The sequence below is a fragment of the Cucurbita pepo genome, chromosome LG14 (genome assembly GCF_002806865.2).
Source record: "Cucurbita pepo subsp. pepo cultivar mu-cu-16 chromosome LG14, ASM280686v2, whole genome shotgun sequence".
Taxonomy (NCBI): domain Eukaryota; kingdom Viridiplantae; phylum Streptophyta; class Magnoliopsida; order Cucurbitales; family Cucurbitaceae; genus Cucurbita; species Cucurbita pepo.
In genome coordinates this window covers 8,793,760-8,815,582 of record NC_036651.1, presented here as the reverse complement: position 1 = coordinate 8,815,582, position 21,823 = coordinate 8,793,760, and the positions used below count along the sequence as shown (strand labels likewise).

At 35.0% G+C, this 21,823-nt stretch overlaps 5 protein-coding genes across 5 annotated transcripts in view; 3 read left to right on the top strand and 2 right to left on the bottom strand.

Annotated features, from left to right (window-relative positions):
• The first annotated feature begins 1,745 nt into the window (after window positions 1-1,745).
• LOC111810863 (ganglioside-induced differentiation-associated protein 2-like) lies at window positions 1,746-3,615 on the top strand. The gene is made up of 3 exons (XM_023697674.1): window positions 1,746-2,048; window positions 2,600-2,864; window positions 3,262-3,615. Exons 1-3 carry the CDS (start codon window positions 1,922-1,924, stop codon window positions 3,473-3,475), a joined length of 606 nt encoding a protein of 201 aa, XP_023553442.1. The 5' UTR covers window positions 1,746-1,921; the 3' UTR covers window positions 3,476-3,615.
• Window positions 3,616-4,278: 663 nt separating this feature from the next.
• LOC111809869 lies at window positions 4,279-5,389 on the bottom strand. The gene has a single exon (XM_023696332.1). The coding sequence runs from the start codon at window positions 5,185-5,187 to the stop codon at window positions 4,315-4,317; it is 873 nt and encodes a 290-aa protein (XP_023552100.1). The 5' UTR covers window positions 5,188-5,389; the 3' UTR covers window positions 4,279-4,314.
• A 1,485-nt stretch (window positions 5,390-6,874) lies between these two features.
• LOC111810660 (basic endochitinase C-like) lies at window positions 6,875-9,065 on the bottom strand. The gene is made up of 3 exons (XM_023697403.1): window positions 8,502-9,065; window positions 7,493-7,643; window positions 6,875-7,419 (listed from the first exon to the last, which is right to left on the bottom strand). The coding sequence occupies exons 1-3, from the start codon at window positions 8,914-8,916 to the stop codon at window positions 7,056-7,058; spliced, it is 930 nt and encodes a 309-aa protein (XP_023553171.1). The 5' UTR covers window positions 8,917-9,065; the 3' UTR covers window positions 6,875-7,055.
• A 3,393-nt stretch (window positions 9,066-12,458) lies between these two features.
• LOC111810323 (probable acyl-activating enzyme 2) lies at window positions 12,459-15,055 on the top strand. Its single transcript, XM_023697023.1, has 2 exons — window positions 12,459-12,788; window positions 13,504-15,055. The coding sequence occupies exons 1-2, from the start codon at window positions 12,588-12,590 to the stop codon at window positions 14,905-14,907; spliced, it is 1,605 nt and encodes a 534-aa protein (XP_023552791.1). The 5' UTR covers window positions 12,459-12,587; the 3' UTR covers window positions 14,908-15,055.
• A 576-nt stretch (window positions 15,056-15,631) lies between these two features.
• The window catches only part of LOC111809996 (protein GRIP-like), a 15,347-nt gene continuing 9,155 nt past the window's right edge, over window positions 15,632-21,823 (top strand). Inside the window, exons 1-8 of the mRNA XM_023696523.1 lie at window positions 15,632-16,547; window positions 16,896-17,011; window positions 17,893-18,062; window positions 18,559-18,652; window positions 19,593-19,679; window positions 19,761-19,841; window positions 20,970-21,095; window positions 21,636-21,744. Coding sequence (XP_023552291.1) covers window positions 16,085-16,547; window positions 16,896-17,011; window positions 17,893-18,062; window positions 18,559-18,652; window positions 19,593-19,679; window positions 19,761-19,841; window positions 20,970-21,095; window positions 21,636-21,744 — 1,246 coding nt within the window. The 5' untranslated portion in view covers window positions 15,632-16,084. The remainder of the gene's footprint in view (window positions 16,548-16,895; window positions 17,012-17,892; window positions 18,063-18,558; window positions 18,653-19,592; window positions 19,680-19,760; window positions 19,842-20,969; window positions 21,096-21,635; window positions 21,745-21,823) is intronic.

Sequence of the window (21,823 nt, the reverse complement as noted above, 5' to 3'; positions counted from 1 at the left end):
TAATTCATTTTTGTTTAAAAACAACCCAAATAAATCATAATTATTTAACCTAACATAAATGGTCTCAATGTACATTAATTACTTTTTTTTTTTTCCAGGTCGAAAACTTATATGATAAATTTGAAATCTAAATCTATTTGGTTCTCGAAAATTAATTTAACCCAACTTTGTTAATTCGAGATACCCAACCTTTATAATTCGAGTAGAGCCGACTTGGGTTGTCAGAATCAAGTATACCTCGACTAATAGTAATTAAGATGAAAAATTAGTAATTAGATAGATAAACAAAATCTTTCATAATCCAACTATTTAAATGCCATTTAAGTAAACAACAAAAGAATTACAATTATTTATTTATTTTTTAATCAAAGAAAAAATGTATAAAATAATAAAAACTTAATTTTATTTAAAATAATAAAACAATATATTTTATTTTTTTGGAAGATATCGCTATTAAAGAAAAAAAAATGTATTTGATTTTTTTGAAGATAAGGTTTACATTTCAAAGTTGATCGCTTCTTTTTGTCCCACTCTCGTGGGCCCCACCGCCCACAGATCGGCTTAATTAATTATTCAAGACTTTAAACATTTTAATTAAAATTTCAATTTAGTCCTTCTAATTGGTTTAATTATAATTTAGCCCTCAAAACTTCACTTTTACTTTCTTGTTAATTAAAAATATAATTTTATGTGGGAGTAGAATGTAACGAACCAAATCCAAGCTGATATTTTCCTTTTTGGGCTTTCCCTCAAGTCTTTAAAAGACGTCTATAAGGTTTTCACACTATTCTAAACGGTGGTTTGTTCTTCTCCCCAATTAATGTGAGACATCACAATCCACCTCCGACCCCCAACGTCCTTACTGGCACACCGCCTCGTGTCTACCCTCTTTAGGGAATGACGAGAAGGCTGGTACATCGTCCGGTGTTTGGCTCTGATTCCACTTGTAACGACCTAGATCCACAGCTAGTAGATATTGTCCTCTTTGGACTTCCCCTCAAGGCTTTAAAACGCGTCGGCTAGGGAAAAGTTAATTAAATCTTATTTTCATTATTTAATATTTATGGTCTTATTTTTTATTGTATTTTTTTTAATTGAGAAATATCTGTTTTTAATCTGAATATTTATTATAGATGTGGATTTTTTTTTATATATATATATTTCCACGTAATTTGGGCTAAGAATGACAGCTCATCTCCTAATTTATTTATCAAATAAGGAGGTTGTTATCAAATGACAGCCATAATATTTATTTATAATACCAATAGTCCATAAAAATTAAAATGAAATTTCTATATTCATAAAAGAAATAAATAATAAACGCCAAATTAAAATTAAATTAGAAATAACCCAAATTTATTTTTTTAATTTAATAAAAAACATTAATTTAATATTCTTAAATTTTAAATTTTATGTTCAATAGGTTGAAATATATTTTCTTGAAAAATTAATTAATTTTATATTTAATAAATTAAAGATTAAATTCATAATTTAAATATGTATGAGATATAAATTTGGTGATTTACGAAACTATCCTTAACGTCGAGGACTTATTAAAGACGTAGGGGTAAAGGTGTAATTTAGAGAAAGACATAGGGGTAAAGTTGTAATTTGAGGAATTTTAACTGAGCGAAATTTATGAGGGGGGAGAGAGGTTGGATCTAGGGAGGGAAAGATGCTACCGAATATTCTTGTGTGACAAAAATCTTTGCCCCCACGTCCGCGCCATTCGCCTCTTCCGCCCAATGATCTGGAGTCCCTTTTAATCCTCTCCCGATCATCTTTATTTCTTCGTTTATTTTCCAAATCTCATCCTCCAATTCCGTTCTCCACCAAAATCCCTTCACTCCCTCCTTATCCCTAACCATTCTCTCAACGCTACTCGCTTTTTCCTTCTGATTCTACTTGGAATTCGTCTCATATGGCCGCTCAGGTTCAGCCTCCTCCGCCGGAGCAAAACCAACTCGAAAACCTCGATGTCTTCAAGATTAAAGGCAGAGACAAACAAGGCCGCCGGATTCTCCGCATTACCGGAAAATTCTTTCCAGGTTTCCTCTCTCTCTCTCTCATTCCTTATCGATGAAATTAATTTTTTGTCGTTTCTTTTGACCATTGAGTTTGAATGTGCTCAAGAAACATCTGTATGTTTGCCTTACCATGATCTGTTTCTGTTTTCTTGCTTTTTTCATGGATGAAATTAAATTTTTCTCGTTGTCATCCGCGCGAACTGTACATTTGAATGTGCTCAAGAAGCATCTGGAATTTTCCGTAATCTGCTCTGATTTGATTTTCTTGCTCTGGTCTGCTTTTATCTACTTTTTTTTTTTTTTTTTTTTTTTTTTTTTTTTTTTTTTTTTTTTTTTTTTTTTTTTTTTNTTTTTTTTTTTTTTTTTTTTTTTATCAAATTGAATTTTCGCAGAGAAGCGTATGTAGATTTGCCTTACTACGCTCTGATTCGGTTTTCTTGCTCTGTTCTGTTTCTGTGTTCTTGTTCTTGACTATGCTTAAGAAGTATCTGCATATCTGCACTGCTGTGCTCTGATTAAATTTCTAGCTATTTTGAGCGATGAGATTGATGTTTTCTTTTTTTGAAAATCAGCACGGATTGTGAGTTTGGATGTGGTGAAGAAGCATCTGGAGGAGAAGATCTTACCTAGGCTTAAGAACAAGCGTTTTACGATCTTGTACTTTCACACCGACGTTCAAAGGAGCCAAAATTTCCCCGGAATCGCCGCCCTCCGATCAATCTATGAAGCGATTCCGGCCACCGTCAAGGCTAATCTCGAGGCCGTGTACTTCGTTCATCCAGACCTCCAGGCCAGGCTCTTCCTCGCCACACTCGGCCGCATTTTCTTCACTAGCGAGTATATTTTCTAACCCTTCTTCTTCAATCAATTTCAGGTTTTCGCTATATCTTATTCCCAATATTTTCTTTTTGCATCATAGAAAATAATGTAATTTTTATGAATACGTAAATTAAAACATTTTAAAATATATTCTTTTTAAAAAAAAAAAAATATGTAATTGTATTTTTAAAATTTATAAATGTATTAGAAATAAAATTGAAAAGTTTAATTAAATATTTACATTTTTTTTAATGCACTCAAAGACATTATTTTATACACCTTACCCAATAAAGGGACAATGTTAAAAAAAAGAAAATTAAAATATTAAAAAGGAAAAGTAGGAATAATTTTATGATGGTTTGTTGATAGTATTATGTTATAGTTTATAATGAGAGGGAATGTTTGGATGTGGTAGGATGTATGGGAAGATAAAGTACGTGAGTAGAATTGATCTGCTGTGGGAGCACGTACGGAGGAACGAGATCGAGGTTCCAGAGTTCATTTACGATCATGATGAAGATCTTGAGTACCGTCCGATGATGGACTATGGTCTGGAGAGTGACCATCCTAGGGTTTACGGTGCACCCTCAATTGATTCGCACGTGTACTCGATGAGGTGCATTTCCTAGATTCCTTTCTTCTTTGTTTTAAAGAAAGGGGGGCCTTTGTTTAAATGAGTCTGTGTTTGGATCTTTGCTTAGCCCACATTCTTTTTTCATTTTGGATGCCCAAGACCAAGACATGCTTGTTTATATTTCCTTTTTTTTCTTTTTTTTTTTCTCTTGAAAAATGTGGTTGTATTAGAAAAAAAAAAAAAAAAAAAAAANAAAAAAAAACCTTGGTGCTTACTGTATATATTCCTTTTTTAATCCACATTTTTAATTTAAAGCCTATAATAAAAGTTTGCATAATTGGATCCAACCGAGTTAGATTGGTTTCAAGATCTACGTTCAAAAGGCAAAACAAATTTATGTACACAACTTATAAATGCAGGATAATAAATTTGCAATGGTTCCTAGTTTAAGATACGCTTTTAATGACCATTTAGTTCCTATGGAGCGTTACCAAGACGCTCTTAAAAGGAAGTAACTCAAGTAATATTCAAGCCCAAAATGAATACAAACATGACAACCACGTAGTATTTTAAAAAGAATATATGAATACAATTATTACGATTTTGATTTGTGCCAAACGTGGAAAGTTTAGGTATTCTACTGGAGTAAATATATTTTAATATTAAGTTAATTTTATTTACGTGAGAGATGGTTTGAAAATATGATGAAACTAATTTTGGAAAAGAAATTAATTTTGAAATTATATTAAAAATAAAAAATAGGGATAATTAGAAAAAAGTATTTACTTGGAATAATGGATATAGTACAAAAAACCAAAATCCAATGACCGGGCTATCCTTCAAAATTTGGATGCCTTCGGAACCTTGGAAGAGGGGTAAAATTGTAAATTCCTCTTATTGAGAAATTAAATTCAAGAGACATGCTCTGGCTCTGATCATCTGCCGGAAAATCCCTTTCAATCCGTTCTCAAACCCTTCCATGCCCATTTCTAATCCCTCTAAGCTTCTTCGCGCCGATTGCAGATTGTCGGCGTCGACGCCATTGCCGAGAGTATCTATTGCGGCATCCACATCATCCAATTCATTGCTGATTTGGTTGTTTTCTTCGCTCGCTATCGCTCCCCTTCGCATCAGAACTTTCGAGACTAATGCCCACCGGTTTGGCTTCGATTTCACTGATTGAATCGCGACGAACGACAAGAGGGATGCGAAGATGGAAATGGTAAAGAAACAGGATTCTTTTAGAGCTCGATTCACGGCGTAGAGATGGAGATCTTGATTCATCAGATGACTTGATCCGATTTTCTCGTCCATTTGCTTGGTTGATGATATCAATTTCAGTGCCTCCTTTTTCATCTTCTTTCTCAGGTTAGTGTAATTAGCGATGGCGTTTCTGATGCTCAAATCTCCCTTTCTTCTACGAAGGGCGGATTGCAGAGCTTGTGCTTGTTCCTGTATTTGCAATATCATGTCTCTTGTTTTGCCGCAGGTGTCTAAAAGCTTTATGAATCCTTCGACCAATTCGTCCACCAATTCCCTGTTCTGGTGGCTCGATAAAACCTGTTTGGTGGAAGCCATGTGGAGAAGCTCGTCCATACAAGCGTATAAATCGTCCAGTCCCTGCAGGCCATTGCAGATTGACTTGGAGGTTGAAGGAGATGAGCTCTCCAATGCCTTCAACTTGCTCAGTTGCTCTTCGATTCTGAGAGTGGTGGGATGGGATCTGGAGGGTAGACTGATTGATCGTAAATGGTAACGAGCAGCCATTGTTGGTTGCTTTAGAAAGCTTAACTTTGAGAAGTCTGCTGAGTTTGATGATGTTAAAACTCTATGAATCTGTTTATATATGGGGGCACATTGCAGGGAAGATAAGAGGGAGGAGACAGCGAGCGTTGGTTTCAATGAATGCAACTTGGAAGCAGGGAAATGGCCGGCGGGAGTGTCCTTTTCTTGCTCTAAAAACCGAGAAAGGTCAGCTCATTTCTTGCTTTGAATTGTCTCCTTGTTTGGAATATAAAATTCAGGCTGCACAAATCTCACGTTTAGGAGCAAGTGCAATGCATATGCTGAAGCTTTTTTTATACTAAAATGAAAAGGAAACAGAAATTTAATGTTAAATTTTGTTTGCTTTCTCTTCAATCTTGTCGTGGGGCAAAGGATTGGCACCCATGTTTCATATAGCCATGACAAGTGCTGATAGATTCTTCTTACAAATGGCATGTGGTTTTTGGTTCATTTATTTGATGAGTATGATTAGTTTGATCTAGATTATAATTATTAGTGAATTGGCAAGAACTAAAATAATTGTTCATGCAACTTAGAAAGGAAAATGAAATACTTACAAATTGGAGGACCAAAATATAATATTTCTAAGCTTAAAACATCACAATAAACATAGAAATTTGTGGTGGAAAATAGGATTTCAATCATAGTTAAAGAAAAGAACACTTTTGAGTGTTGTTTGGAGTGTTGTTTGGATTTTCAAGAGTTCTCCTGACATGAAATGAAAATTTGGAATTAAGTTATTTGTTAGTGAATAAAAAAGATCATTTCCCACATTGTAGATAGCCGGATACAACCAGGAGGCAATGATGCTTAATTTCTTTGCATCAGGTTGCGCGAAAAAAGATGGAATGGGAGAATCTTGGAGGCAAAAAAACAGAACATTAAAAAGGAGGCCACGTACATCGCAGAACACTGAACATGTCCATTGCAAACAAGGCTCTCATGGATCTAACATGTGATCGTACAGTTCAAAAGGTACGCATTACAGAAACAATTAACAATCCTTTTTTGAAGTAACATCAAATTAGGAGATACTTTAGCTCTAAAACTCAAAGCTATAAGAAAAAGAACTAAAATATATACATATATATTTTTTCATTGAAGGAAAGGACTAAAGGAAACTCCTGAAAGACTGAGAGTATCAAAAAGAGTTATTATTGAGTCTAGTTGTGCCTGTGAACCGAACCATATGTTTCATTAGGTAGCCAAAAGCTTTACCCCAAATTCCGGGGGATTCTTCTAAAGTCGTCCTGCACATGCCCCCTCTAACTTCCAGGATGGCTTGACATCTATCTATCAAACATCAAGATTAAAGCACTCCTAAATCCACTCTAGTCTCGACCTTTCATGTGTTGTGGTTTGGTGATTGCAATTGCTAGCCTAAGCAATGTTCAAGTGTCTGTATTACTGCACGTGTGCTGTGTCGGCATCCTTGTAATTCTACTCCCCAATTACTCTCCATCTCCATCGCCCTGCAGGTCTCTTCTCGTGTACATGGGTTTTCTTTTCCAATGAAAAGGAGTATTTAATAGCTTTTGCACGACATGCTCCATCCACTTATAATGCGTCATGTCATTAGTATTTAATATTTATATTATAGTTTAATCAATTCCTAGAATACCAATAGATTGGATATATATATAAGGGTTTTAGCTCGAAGGAGAAGAGGTTCCAGATCTAATTCTGATTGTCATTGAGCGCTTCATTCTGATAATTAGAAAAATATTCTTTACTAGTAAAATGTTTACAACTATTGAAAATTACCGAGTATCGAAGGGATCATAATCTCCAAATTACTATCTACTTTTGCCTCCCTACATTTCTTACAACTTCTTACTAATCATTCTTCATTAGAAGGGCTGTTGACCTACACAATCCAAGTTGTCTCCATATTGGATATTCAATATGTCACAATACCTTTTGTAGAAACCAATCCTATCTGCAGCTCGATCATCGGTACCATCAACACATTCACTAGCATTGATTAAGTTGATGGTTAGACCATATCCAGGCAATCTTTTAGCTGATATATCTTCATTGGATGGTACCCATTTACCCGCCATAACATCATGACACGATGGTTTGTTTCCTTGAGGAGTCATCCAAAACCACAAGGCGGTCTTGAATGATATGGTTGGATTGGTAGCCACTAGATCAGGATTGTTTATCAGGTCCACCCCTATTGCCCTTCCAGCAGCCCCATAGTTGAAGTTACTAATCAACCAAAAGCCATCTTTCAATGATACAAATCAATATTTGGTTAAAAGTAGAATTTCATCGAACTTACTAGGTGATTTGGAAGGGACCTCGGCCATAATATTGCTTCCCAGATGCACAAGGCCAGTTGGTAGAAGGACTACAAGAAGCATCTTTGATGGTTGAATTAATATAGCAATAGCCCCATGCATATGGTCCATCCGGTGCAGTTTGCCATCCTCCTATACAAACATTCCATTTCTTTTAACTTAACATCAACGATGAGGGCCTATTAAACACATTTAAAAATTAATAAATCAAACAAATTCAACATCAATTAAATAGATCAATTAAATAGAGTAAGAAAGGTGTCTTAATTAAGTCATGGATGGATGATTTAGATTTAAAAAAGTGTTATTGTATTTTTTAAGTTTTAGAAAATTGTCAGTGTTATTGTATTTTTTAAATTTTAGAGATTTGTCTTTAAATTATAAGTTATAATTAGTTAGCGGTCAATATGGTATTGACCCATTATTATAAGGTTTATTTTCCCGATTATAAATAGTCTTTCATGTTATTGCTCTAACATCACATCGTGGAATTGAAAAGAATAGAATTTCTATATTAGCTTTGTTGATAACTAAGTTTTTACTTTGCAAATTCTTATATTTAAAACTGACATGTTATAGTCATCTCAGTGGTATTTGATCAAACCCGTGGAGTGATTCGAATCACAGAGTTTAAAAACAAGCATTTTCTAATCTTGATCATCAAGGTAATCTATTTCAAAAACTTTCTCTTGAGTTGATTCCATATCAAAATATTTCCGCGAACAATCTCGTAAAACTTGACCAATTGACCCAAAAACTTTATATAATTAAGATTGTTTAACTCTGTGTTGTCATCAGGGATTATATGAAAATACGTTTATCAGGAGAGCACGTAATTTGAAAGGAGGTCATATTTCATCTCGACCCAAACTTTTGGTCAATCCATCAAATTTCCTTCTAAATTTTTCATAGTGAAGTAAAAAAAAAAACTTATAATTTAACCATAATTATAAGAGAAAATAGTCAGTAAATTAGAAGTGAATGATTAACCTTTGGTCTCGTGAGATGTTTGAGCGAGGAAAGCGGCGACCTCCCTCTTCCTGGTGTTGAGATTCCCGGTGGTGCCAAAGCCGTCGAACGCCGCCGCCGCAACCGCAAAAGCCTCGTAGCTGTAAAATCCATTGCTCTTGCAATTCCGATCGTTTCGATGTTTTAGCATTTCGTCAAAATCCGAGGCGCTAATTACGCCGCCGATTTCGCCGATAGGGCCTTCAAATGTTAGATCAGAACCACATCGCCGCACAAATCCGGATCTGCAGAACCCCGACCCGGCGCTGCAGAGGCCTTTTGGACACATCGCGTTCTCCGGTTCTCTTCCGCCGCCGCCGCACGGCTGCGCCCATGACGTCGCCAATGTGAAGAGAACGAAGGCTAGAGCTACGAAAGAACGGTAGATTTTTCTCATCGATCGCCGCTCCGCGATTTGTCTGTTGACTTATCCGATAACAATGATGCCGGTTTCGTTTCGAAGTATTGGGAAAAATGAAAGGAAACATCGAAACGCACCGTTTGAAAGGGTACCGATGTTGAAAATTTTGAAGGAAAACATCCATTTTTACCATGAAATTGATGAACTTTATCAACTTTTTGTCTAATTTTCCTTTTTATAACATCCATATGAAAATTAGAAACCGATTTTTGTTGATCGAGTTCAAAGTGAAAGATTCCATAGGAAAAGGACAATTAATGTTGTCGAGTTTAGTCTTGACTTCACGGTCGAATGAATGAATGAATCTTGAGTTGAGTCTTTGTTGACCGTAAAAGAATAACGAACAAGAAGAAAGATCCAAACAGTACAGTTTAGAGTCTAAGGAGCGAAGCTGAGTTGATTTGACTAGGTGATCAAGAATAAAGCATAGAGAGAAGTTGAAAGGCTTTCAAAGTTTAAGAGATTAAAACTATTTCGTAAAAACTCACTTCTAGACATGATTAGACTCCGACACTATTATTTCAACATTCAATCAAGATAGAATTAATTAAAATACATGAAGATAGCTATATGATGACCTCGGTAGAACACACTTAGTAGCGCACGATGCCTTTGCCTTTGCCCTTGCCCTTGCCCTTACACGAAAGCCACTTACTTTGGCTACCAATTAAAACGAACAAATTCTTAATGCCTATCAAGAGATATTTCATTCGACCTACCATCATTTCTAAAGAAATAAAGTTAGTTGAACGTGGAAATTCAAGTCATTTCCATCGTCTATCCTTTCTTCTTTTATTTGCTTTCCATGTGCGTTTTAATTGGTCATTTATTATTTAATCGACATGTTACATCATAATTAAATAAAATGTCGTTATATATTTTTTAAAATTTTTTAGAGACGAAATAGACAAAAGACCAAACTTTTTCTTCCTTCCACATTTCACTATCACTTCAAATTCTTGCCCATGCCTTGGGAAATGGAAATAAGATTTTAGAATTACTCATTTCAACCAATGAAATTATGCCACGTGTCAATCTCTAATCACACCCAATAGAATATAGTCCTCCACATGCCTTATTTCAAGTGTGAATGGAGAAGGTAGATGAAGTTTTTCCTTCAAACACATTGAGCAATATAATGTATTTGACACCGTCGTACTTCCGTTCGGCACGTAACAAATGACTTGACTTTACTTATAAACGTGATATTTTTCAGCTTTTAAGTAAAGTCAGTCGATGGTCGAGATGTACTTAACGTATAAGAAAAGAAACAATTTATTCTTCACACTACTTAATACGTTAAATAAATACCAAAAGAAAAATCCAAAAAAACGTGTTAAACTTTCCAGTTTTGTGGAGTAAAAAAATTTAAAACAAGTTCAATACGGGAAAATACTAGCTGGGAGTCGAGTAAAGACGATTAAGAACGAGGCTTCACCGTTCTTGAACTTACCTGATATTCGAAGTCAAGTCTTTGTAAACATTTATGATAGAGATAGACTTTTAACATGAAGAAAAAGAAGGGTTGTTTTTCACACGTCTTTATTCAATCGCTTTACCTTTCCGTTCACACCAAACGATATATTATATTTTTTTCCTCTTTTTAAATTATTTATCTTAATAAAAATAAATTAATTATTAAAATTAAAATATATGGTAAAAATAAACTAAAATAAATAATTTAATAAATAAAAAATGAATACTTTAGGAAATTTAGGGTCTCCCATAGTGATGTATATCCACATTAGTGTGAGTGACAAGATTTACACTCAAATTAATATAATGAAAAAGGGTCCAAAGTCTTTGACTTTTTGACTTTTTATTTTAATTTCCAAATTATTATTATTATTATTATTATTAAAAACCAAAATTAAAGAAAAAATATCCCTGGAATATTTTTCTATTTATAACGACTATAAATTTCCACATATTCAGAGTTACTACGAACGTCTCATGCTCATTTCTAATACGGAAATATAGCTCTTAAAATGAACCTCATTTATAACTTAAACTTCGAAATCGTTTAAAAAAATTTCTTCTATGGAAAACATAGTTATGGTCTTACGTGTTTAAATATGAAATATTAAGAAATTTGTACGTAAATTTCTAAGAAATTGATAGAAATTTTAAATTATATTTTTCTCGAAAAGGAGAGGAGAAGAACGATAGAAGAAAGAGAATACCCGCTCACATTTATTGGTCATGATAATCTAAAATTAATATAGTCTACCAAGTCATCGAGCTAGTAAATATACCTCAATTTGTATGAATTGTGTATCAACGAATTAAAAAATTTGAGGTTCTAATCTCATTCTAATTTAAATTGAAAAAAAAGAATCCAATTGTTTTTTTTAAAGTCAATTAACACGTAAATAAGCTCAAGCATCATATGGAGTAATTTTTTAAACCGAGAGACACGTTGTGTGGATTAAACAAGTTCATCAGTCAAGACATGATTCATTAGATCTAAACTAAGCGAAGAAATTGTGCAAAGAATATTTGCTACAAGCCGTGAGAAAATCAGAGGGAGTGAGAATCGGGGTCAGACTGAACCCCGAAGGACTAAATAGAGAAATTGCGCAATGAGTCTTTGCTACAGACCCTGAGAAAATCAGGGGGGAAGTGAGAATCAGGGTCGGACCCGAACTTTGAAAGACTAAACATAAAAATTGTGCAACGAGTCCTTGCTATGGACCCTAAGAAAATCAGAGAGGGAGTGAGATTCGGGGTCAGACCAAACCTCGAAAGACTAAACAGAGAAATTGTGCAACGAGTCTTTGCTACAACCCTAAGAAAATCAAAGAGGGAGTGAGAATTGGGGTTGGACCGAACCTCGAAGGGCTAAACAGAGAAATCGTACAACAGTCCTTGCTACAGACCCTGAGAAAATCAGAGGGAGTGAGAATCGGGGTCAAACCAAACCTCGAAGGGCTAAACAGAGAAATTGTGCAACAAGTCCTTGTTACTGATCCTAAGAAAATCAAAGAGGGAGTGAGAATCAGGGTCAGACTGAACCTCGAAGGATTAAATGGAGAAATTGTGCAACGAGTCCTTGTTACAGACCCTAAGAAAATGAGAGAGAGAGAGAGAGAGAGTGAGAATCAGGGTCGGACCGAATCTCGAAGGACTAAACAGGGAAATCGTGCAACGAGTCCTTGTTAAAGACTCTAAGAAAATCAGAGAGGGAGTGAAAATCAGGGTCGGACCGAACTTCGAAGGACTAAAGAGAGAAATCGTGCAACGAGTCCTTGCTATAGACCCTGAGAAAATAAGAGAAAAAGCAAGAATCAGGGTCGAACCGAACGTGGAAGGGCACCCACGAACGTGAACGTCAATTTGCGTAATAAATGAGGAAAGTAGATATAAAATAAGAAAAAAAATGAGAATGGTAAGAAACAAAAGAGGAAAAAGAAATGTGATTAAATAGAATTGGACAACAAGTTTTGTATAAAAACACAAGTTGAGGAAATGATAATGTCTTCCATCATCATCCAACTTCCCATTTTCAATTCCTTCCTTCCTCTTCTTTAATGGCGGATGACTCACAATCCTTAATCTTCCAAACAAACATTATAAATTAACCCATTCTCCCTCTCCACATTCATTCATTCATCTTCTTCTTCTTCCTCTCATCTCCTCCGCTTTTAATGGATCCCTTTTCGCCCTTTCCTGCAAATTTTGTCCCCCTGTCGCCGCTCACCTTTTTCAACAAATCCGCCGCCGTCTACGGCGCCCGCCCCTCGCTCATTTACGGCGCTCGAGTGTTCACTTGGTCGGAGACTTATGGCCGCTGTCTCCACCTTGCTTCCGCTTTGGTTCATCACTTCCACATCTCTCCCGGTGACGTGGTACTCTCTCTTTTTTTCTTTTTTTTTTCTCTGTTTCCATTTTAATTATTTATTTTTACAATTTATATAATAATTTTAATTATCATCTTTCAATTAATTTAAACTCAATTTTATAAATTTAAATAATTTCATCTAAATTAAAAAAGAAGGATGAATTTTTTAAAATGTCAATATTTTTAGAATTTTAATTATCTTTTTTCAATTCTATTCCAATATTTTAAAAATTTTAAGCTAATTTTTATTTATGATATCCATTGAAAATTAAAAAAATAATAATAAATAATAATTTCGTCTAAATTAATTTTTTTTTAAAGAAAATGTCAATATTATAAATTTAAAATGTTATTATTCGAAATTAATTTAAAAAAATTTAAAATATTGAGCGTTTTTTTTTTTGTTTGTTTGAATTGCAAAATAAAACGACTTTTTATTTTATTTTTTTAGATGCTTAAAAGTTATTATTATTATTATATATATTTGACTTAAAGCGAATTGAAAACGTTGACTTAATTTGATTTATTAGTAAAAATTATATTAATATCAAGTGGATTTTATAAAAAAATTATGAAACCGTTGACTAACTAAAGTCAATTAATAGCATTTAAAAAAAAAAAAAAAATAAATAAAAAACATTTGGTTGCAATAGTTTTTGTGAAATTAACACGTGTAATTAAATTATTTGATAATTTGGATGAGCGAGTGGGCGCGTGTGCAGGTTGCAGCAATGGCGCCCAATGTCCCAGAGCTCTACGAGCTTCACTTCGCCGTTCCAATGGCTGGAGCCATTATTTCTCCACTCAACACGAAACTAGACGCACCCACATTGTCCTTGCTCCTCCAACAACTTGACCCAAAGCTTATCTTTTTAGACTCTGACTTTCTTCCCACCGTCCTCAAATCTCTCTCCCAAACTTATGGAAACTCTGTCCAATTCCCCGCTCTCGTCCTCATCCCCGCCCATCCCGACACCCCGCTGTCGGAATTCCTCGACTACAACAGAGTTCTCGGGATGAGATTCGACGATTTCACGCCGAGGACGAATGCTGAACTAGACGCTATTTCCATCAATTGCACCTCTGGCTCGACTGGGCTCCATAAGGGCGTTGTTTATAGCCATAGAGCCGCGTATCTCAACTCCCTAGCAACCATTTTTCGTAGCGGAATTTGCAAGAACACTTCCTCACCGGTGTTTCTATGGACGGTGGATATGTTTCGGTGCAACGGTTGGTGTTTCATTTGGGCCATGGCAGCTCTAGGAGGCTGCAATATTTGTCTTAGGAATGTTACAACTAATGTCATATTCACTAATATCGAACTTCATAAAGTCACTCTTTTGTGTGGACCATCCACCCTTTTGAAAATGATCTATGAATCATCGTCGTTCAATAATTTTAAGCCATGGCTTTCGCGACGTGTCGATCTCATAGTGGCTGGTGCGTTACCAATCAATGAAATCCTGACCAAAGTTACTGAATTGGGTTTTAATATAAGCTATGGTTATGGCATGACTGAAGCTATGGGGCCGGCTATGATCAGGCCATGGAAGCCAAATTTTGGTGAAGAGACCGTCCAATTTGAGGATTTGATCACATCATTGGAGATTGACGTGAAAGATCCATTGTCAATGGAGAGTGTTTTGGGAGACGGTGAAACCTTGGGAGAGGTAATGTTGAGAGGCAACACGTTGATGTCGGGTTATTATAAGAATTTGAAAGCAACTCGTGAGGCTTTTAGTGGGGACTGGTATAGGACTGGCGATGTCGGGGTTAGACACAAGAGTGGTAGGATTGAGATGAAGGATAGAGCCAAGGATATTGTAGTGAGGGCAAATGGGGAGGCAGCGGTGAGCACAGTGGAGGTCGAGGCCGTGTTGATGAGCCACCCGAGCGTTGTGGAGGCGGCAGTGATCGGGGAGAGGTTGTGTGGGTTTGTCAAGTTGAAGAATGGGAGTAGAGCGAGCGCTGAAGAGATTGTCGAGTTTTGTAGAGCGCATTTGCCCGAGTTTATGATACCCGAAAGAGTTGTATTTGGTGATTTGCCGATGAATTCAGTTGGGAAGGTGCAAAAGTTTATTGTGAGGGAAAAGGCAAAGGCATTGAACACCAACAATACAATATAAATGAACGGGTAGTGCATACTTAGAAGTTCGTAGACCCAAAGGGCATGACAATTTATGATTACCGGAATGTCGTTTTAAATTTCTAATCAATTTAACTGAAGAACTCTCTTTTACACTTTTAATAAAATTTGCTAATTTTAGTTTCATATATCCGTTGTCTCTTCAACTAGTCATCGTCAGTTGAAAAAAACTTATGTTCGATTTTTAAAAGCTTTCACTAACATATTGTCTCTCGTTGCTGTGTGGCTTGCTTAACTCTATTAATCACGGTGTTGGCTCTCGTGCTCGCAGCCGTGGTCATATACAAACGCAAACGGTCTGACTCAACGACGTTGAAGGGGAAGCTGAGTGGGATGTGTTGGATGATAAGAGTCCCACATTGACTAATTTAGGGAATAATCAAACGTTTATAATAAAAGAATACTCTCTCCAATGGGATCTTTGGATTATAGAAAATGACAGAATTAAATTGATCGGGAAGGATTTTTAAAAAGGGTATACATGTAAATTCCCCTAGAAATTGTGATATTTTTTTAAAAATTTAATTTCTTTAAAATAATTACTAATTAGTAATAAGGATTTAATTTATTTGGATTTTTACAGCTTCTTAATTTGATTTATGAAAAAATGGGGAAATTAAACGTGAAATTGAAAAAGCTTGGAAAATGATCACGTGAAATGCACGTGAGTATAAATATAGATGGAGGGAAGTTCACTGCAAGAGGCATGATCCCCCCATAGAATTCCGCTGACGCCCGTCGGTCGTTTCCGATTCTTCAATAGTGGCGAACAACTGATTTTTTTTCTACTAACTTCTCAGATTCTTCGATAGCAATATCGTTGCCGCCGATCTCAATATTCTCTTCCTGTCTCGTTTGTGGTAGATCTTTGGCTGTCATTTCTTTCGTTCTTTATTGATTCGAGGTCGTTGATTCTCCATTTACGCGCTGTGATTCAAAGATCTCTGTCTGACGTTGTCTTTTGGAAGCCTTCCGAGTGTGGCAACGAGGTAGGATCTGAATTTCGTTCAAGATTTCAGTGATTCAGATACGAAAACACGAAACTGCTAGAGTGAATAATTGTGCAAAGCGTTTCAATTCAATTAATTCACCTTCGATTCAGGTCTTACGGAGTTGTTTCTGATGTGGTCTCACCGCTGAAATTAAGTATTGGAACAATGTCTTCGGAGGAAGGTGATGTTAATGAAACTCCGGAAAGTCGAGTGGAAGAGGGGACAATGCCTGAGGAGCTGAAATCCGGAGTGAACCATGAGGGAAATGGCCGTGTTGTAGTGGAAGATAGATTTGCTGATGGCGACAAATGCTCCGATGATCATGACGAGCTTGTTCAATTGGTTATCGATATGAAATTTCAAAATGAATACTTGAAGTCTCAGTTGGAAAGCATGAAAAATCTGCAAAATGTTGAGAATGTACCGGAACGAGAAGAAGAAATTGGTTCGAGAGATGGAGAAAGCGTTGCTTTGAAAGAACTTCAACAAAGAATTGAGTCTTTGAGTAAAGAACTTTCGGAGGAAAAGCAGACACGAGGTGCAGCTGAGCAAGCTCTGCAGCATCTCCAAGAAGCCCACTCAGAAGCAGATGCAAAAGTTAATGAACTTTCTGCAAAGCTCATCGAAGGTCAGATCTTTTTGGTCTTCCGTGATCTACATCTTTTGTTATGAACTTATGATTAGAAGGGTTTGGTTTGTTTATAGAAGTGATGAGGAGTTCAAAAAAATTTGTACTTTGACCACACTTAATCTGCTCAGTCATTTTTGCTTTTGAAACCTCGTAAGTAGAAGGCTTTATCTATTTCGAGAATCAGTTCAATTTTCGAGAATTGTTACTGTTTGGAAGGAAAAAAAGGGTCAAATGGAAGGTTGTAGATCGTAATTGCATGTTTTGTTTTATAGTTTTCGAAAAGGAAAACTTTTTTTTTTTTTTTTTTGCGTTAATTTTATTACAGAGAAATTTTTCTTTATGTAGCTCAACAGAAGTTGGAGCAAGAAATAAAAGAACGTGATGAGAAATATTCTGACCTGGACTCAAAATTTAGCAGGCTACACAAACGAGCTAAACAGCGTATTCAAGATATCCAAAAGGTGTTTGCTGTATTCCTTGTGCTTATTAAATTGTACCCTGTTGTATCTGCTATTCATATTGTTTTCCAAACCAAAAAACTCTCCATGACACAGGATCTTTCACATCAATCATCAATGATGTGATCAAATCCTCAAATTGGATGGACTCTTCATCAAAATATTGTTTTCCAAACCAAATGGAAAGAATAGTGTAACGAGAACAAAGGATATTAAAGATCTAGTGGATTTGTGTTAGAATGTGGAATTTCTTTTTGTGAGTAGAAATCATGATCTATATTCTATAATTTTTTTCTTGAACAAATCAATTTATTATATCTGTTTTGGTGGAAACTGTTGCTTTATGTCAGGCCAAAGATTTATTTATTCATTTATTGTTATTATTTTTTTAATTATAAGACAATTTCATTGATGTGTATAATTTACCAAAGAAGGGTGATGCCCAAACCAAAAGTCTTACAAAAGATTTCTCCAATTGGTCAAAAGAGAGGTGAGAGAACATGATCTATAAAAACTAGTGCATTTACACCGAGATATAGCAAGGAAAACAATAATTTTGGCCAAAGAATTTGTTTAAGCTGAAGTGTTGTATTCTTAATTTATCTTACAACTTTGTCGTAAGAGGTCATTACATGTGTCTCATGTTCTTTTTTTCTGACTGAAGAATAACGTCGTTATGTTGCTGTTATGTGTCAATAGTAAACAATAACTTTGAGTGTAAAGGAAAGGGTTCTTGCAAATGTTTCTTAGTTATGTGGCATCCTATCTTCTTCCTTCTTCTCTTGGTTGGAGGGGAAAGGAAGGTGTATTTATATGGCATACATGTGTGTACACTTTGCGAGAGCTCACCTTGTTTGTTTTGATGGTTTGATTAAACATTGCAGGAAAAAGATGAACTTGAGGCTCGATTTCGTGATGTTAATGAAAGAGCAGAGCGTGCAACATCCCAGCAGACTGCACTTCAACAAGAAATAGAACGCACTCGGCAACAAGCCAATGAAGCATTGAAAGCAATAGATGCAGAGAGACAACAATTAAGGAGTGCAAACAATAAGTAAAATCTCAACAAATTTTCTTTCTTCGTGGATTGAATTTAGAAACTACCATGTTAAATAGTATCTTTCTCCTTTCATGGCCGAGTGTCTGTTTGCATGATGAAGGGTGGGAAATTTTGATTCTTTATTCCAATTATTTTGCTAGTTGCTCTAGTTTCATGAGATACTATATGATTTTTTAATTATTCATGTTTCTGTTATGCTTTCCATCTATCTTTCAGTCAGATTCCCGACTGTTGTCTCTATATGAATAATCTATTTGGAGTTCAATTGTGAAAACATGCTCAGATCCTTCAAATACATATTGGCAGAAAATTAGAATTTACTTCTAAATTTAGTATGATATAGTCATAAAGTGAGTGTGGGCGGAACTTTTCCAGGTGTCACTGACTTTATCTGTTGAGCCAATTTTATTAGTCCAATAATTTTTGGAAGTTAAATGTATTATGCTTTGTAATTCTTTTCCATGTGTGGGACAACATCACTCATGAACAGGCTTCGAGACAACATAGAAGAATTGCGACACTCATTGCAGCCTAAAGAAAGTGCAATTGAGGCATTGCAGCAGTCCCTTGCGGAGAAGGACCAGGTATTAGATTCTGCTTTATATTGAGAAGCTTTCTGACATCACTTCTGCTGTATAAGAAAGATACTAAATCCTTTTAAGACTTGACCATATCTTTATTGTATGTACCAATTTCTCATAAGAACTGAATGGTGGTCAATGGTATACTAATTTTATGCCCAGGGGTAAATGAAACCCTTTAGGGATTGTTTGGTTGGAGGTTTTGTTTTAGATGCCTCGGAATAAGATGTTTGAGAATCAGATAACCATTTTTGATGTTGTGTGGAAAAATAAATTGAATTTTCAAAAACCAGGTATGAACAACATTTTTATTATCATTGTCATTGAGATTCATGAGTTAGATTGTACGATGTAAAATTTAGATTAAAATAACTTTGCATTGAGCAATTGTAACAATAGATTTAGAGGCAATGGTTATTCTAAAATCTAAATATTTTTCGATTCACCTTATCTGAATGCAGAAAAGGAAATAATGAAACTTCATCCCAAGCATTTCCTCATCATCAAATATGTTCTACCATATATGCTCATTCCTTTCTAAGTAAATGGCTCAACACATTGCAAAAAGGACACATCTCCGAGACTATGTGCCTTTTTCTTGGAACGCCATCAAAACTGTCCCAACTAATTAGTAAATTCACATCTTTTGAAGTTATCTAACGGACATTAAGTTTTAATAGTACTTTAGCTCATAATTTAAAAGTGAAATCATAATAAATGAAAGGCTGATTAGAAGACATATGCATCCTATGAAAAAGAAGATGCTAAGTATTTTATTGAAAATTCATAATTACTGTTTTTTCTTTATTATTATTCTACTTCATCTTCTTGTTTATGAATTCATCAAATACCAAAATGTCATTGCTACCTTTACTTCGATATAATTGGAGGGCTTTTGAAATGTCTATTTTGACAATGGTGTGTTTCCCTCTGCGTGCTTCAGATGTTGGAAGACATGAAGAATATGCTTCAAGCTGCTGAGGAGAAAAGGCAAGCTTCACTAGCAGACCTTTCTGCAAAACATCAGAAGGTGAGGCATGTTTGTCATTCATGTTTTCTCTACCTCCTATTATCCTTCCGATCATCATCTGTGTTTTTTGTTTTCATCCAGAGCTTGGAGAGCTTCCAAATGCAACTTTCTGACGCTTTATCTGATAGAAATAAAGCTACAGAAACTATTTCTTCCCTACAGGTATGAGTTAATTCAAATTGTAGTCTATATTTCAGGCACCACACTCCAGTTAGTTAATGCCAAATATGCATTAGTCTTTAGATTCCATTTTGATTGCTAAGTAGCGGATGATTGGAGGAGGAAGAGAAGGGCAGATTGATTTCTTAAATTGGGCCTGGAGAAGGAGGCTTGTGATAAATGGATTGAGATTTTTTATTTCGGGATATTATTGTGATGGTGTTAAAAAATAAGGGTTGTGGTGCCCACATGGATTGAGATTTTTTATTTCGGGATATTATTGTGATGGTGTTAAAAAATAAGGGTTGTGGTGCCCACATGGATTTAGTGGATTTATAATTGCCTTTCTGTAAATGGTAAGAAGATTCTAAGTTTATAGAGGTCTATGACATAGGTCCATCTTTCTTATTTGTTTCGGTAGAAGATGTCTTGAGTTGAATCCTTTGACAGAGGACTCCAAAGAGGCTTTTGGAGGCTTTTTGTTTAGCTCATTTTACTGGTACAAGTTTTGAAGGCTTTTGGAGTGCTGTGGTGTTTTTCTTATTTGAAAAATGAACATTTTATTGATATGGTGAATTGATTACAGCATTCCATTGGTAAGGTGAAATGATTACAAAAGAATAAAAGATCCTAACGATTTGTAGTAATAATTTCTTTTAACAATGAGCATTGAGGTAAGTAATGCTATAATTACAAAAAGGTGGGGATAGTTTACTCCAGAGAAGTGCTAAAAGATAGTAAATTCCATGAGTATATGGTGCTTATCTGTAAAGATCCGAGTATTATGCTGTGGTGTTTTCATAAAGATTGTGATTTTATAGTATGCTTTTAAGGTGAGAGTAGAAGTTTAAAAAAAAAAAAAAAAAAAAAAAAAAAAAAAAATTATTCCATGTGTTAACTGTACTTTCAATTAATAGATTAGACATAAAGTTTTGTTGTCACAATTACAGTTATTATCAAGTATGCTTTCAATGTAAGAGGAGAAGAGTTGATTTCTGGTTGCAATATAATTCTCCTTTTCTTTATACTATTATAAACTTTTACAACTGAGTTTGTAATAGTTATCTTAATATATTTCTATCTATATATATATATGCCTGTTAATGAAGATTTTAAGAACACATTTTCCAGGAATTAGTTGCAGAGAAAGAATCAAAGATTGCAGAGATGGACGCAGCATCAAGTGGTGAGGCAGCCAGACTTAGAGCTACTGTGGAAACTGTAAAAGGAGAGCTTGCTCACCTCAGAAATGAAAATGTAGGCTCTTTGGTTAAACTCTTACAATTGTGTCAAGATTCAGGTTTTAAAAAAAAAAAAAAAAAAAAAAAAAAAAAAAAATTATTATTCCATGTGTTAACTGTACTTTCAATTAATAGATTAGACATAAAGTTTTGTTGTCACAATTACAGTTATTATCAAGTATGCTTTCAATGTAAGAGGAGAAGAGTTGATTTCTGGTTGCAATATAATTCTCCTTTTCTTTATACTATTATAAACTTTTACAACTGAGTTTGTAATAGTTATCTTAATATATTTCTATCTATATATATATATGCCTGTTAATGAAGATTTTAAGAACACATTTTCCAGGAATTAGTTGCAGAGAAAGAATCAAAGATTGCAGAGATGGACGCAGCATCAAGTGGTGAGGCAGCCAGACTTAGAGCTACTGTGGAAACTGTAAAAGGAGAGCTTGCTCACCTCAGAAATGAAAATGTAGGCTCTTTGGTTAAACTCTTACAATTGTGTCAAGATTCAGGTTTGTAATCATGGGATCATAGTTGTATAATGCTGCAGGAGAAAGAAAAGGGGACATGGCAAGCTGCTTCGGAGGCACTTAAAATGAAGTTAGAGATTGCTGAGAGCAATTGCATACGTGCTGAAATTGAAGCTGCTAAAATGAGGAGTATAAGAAGAATTTTTTTTTTTTTTTTTTTTTTTTTTTTTTTTTTTTTTTTTTTTTTTTTTTTTTTTTTTTTTTTTTT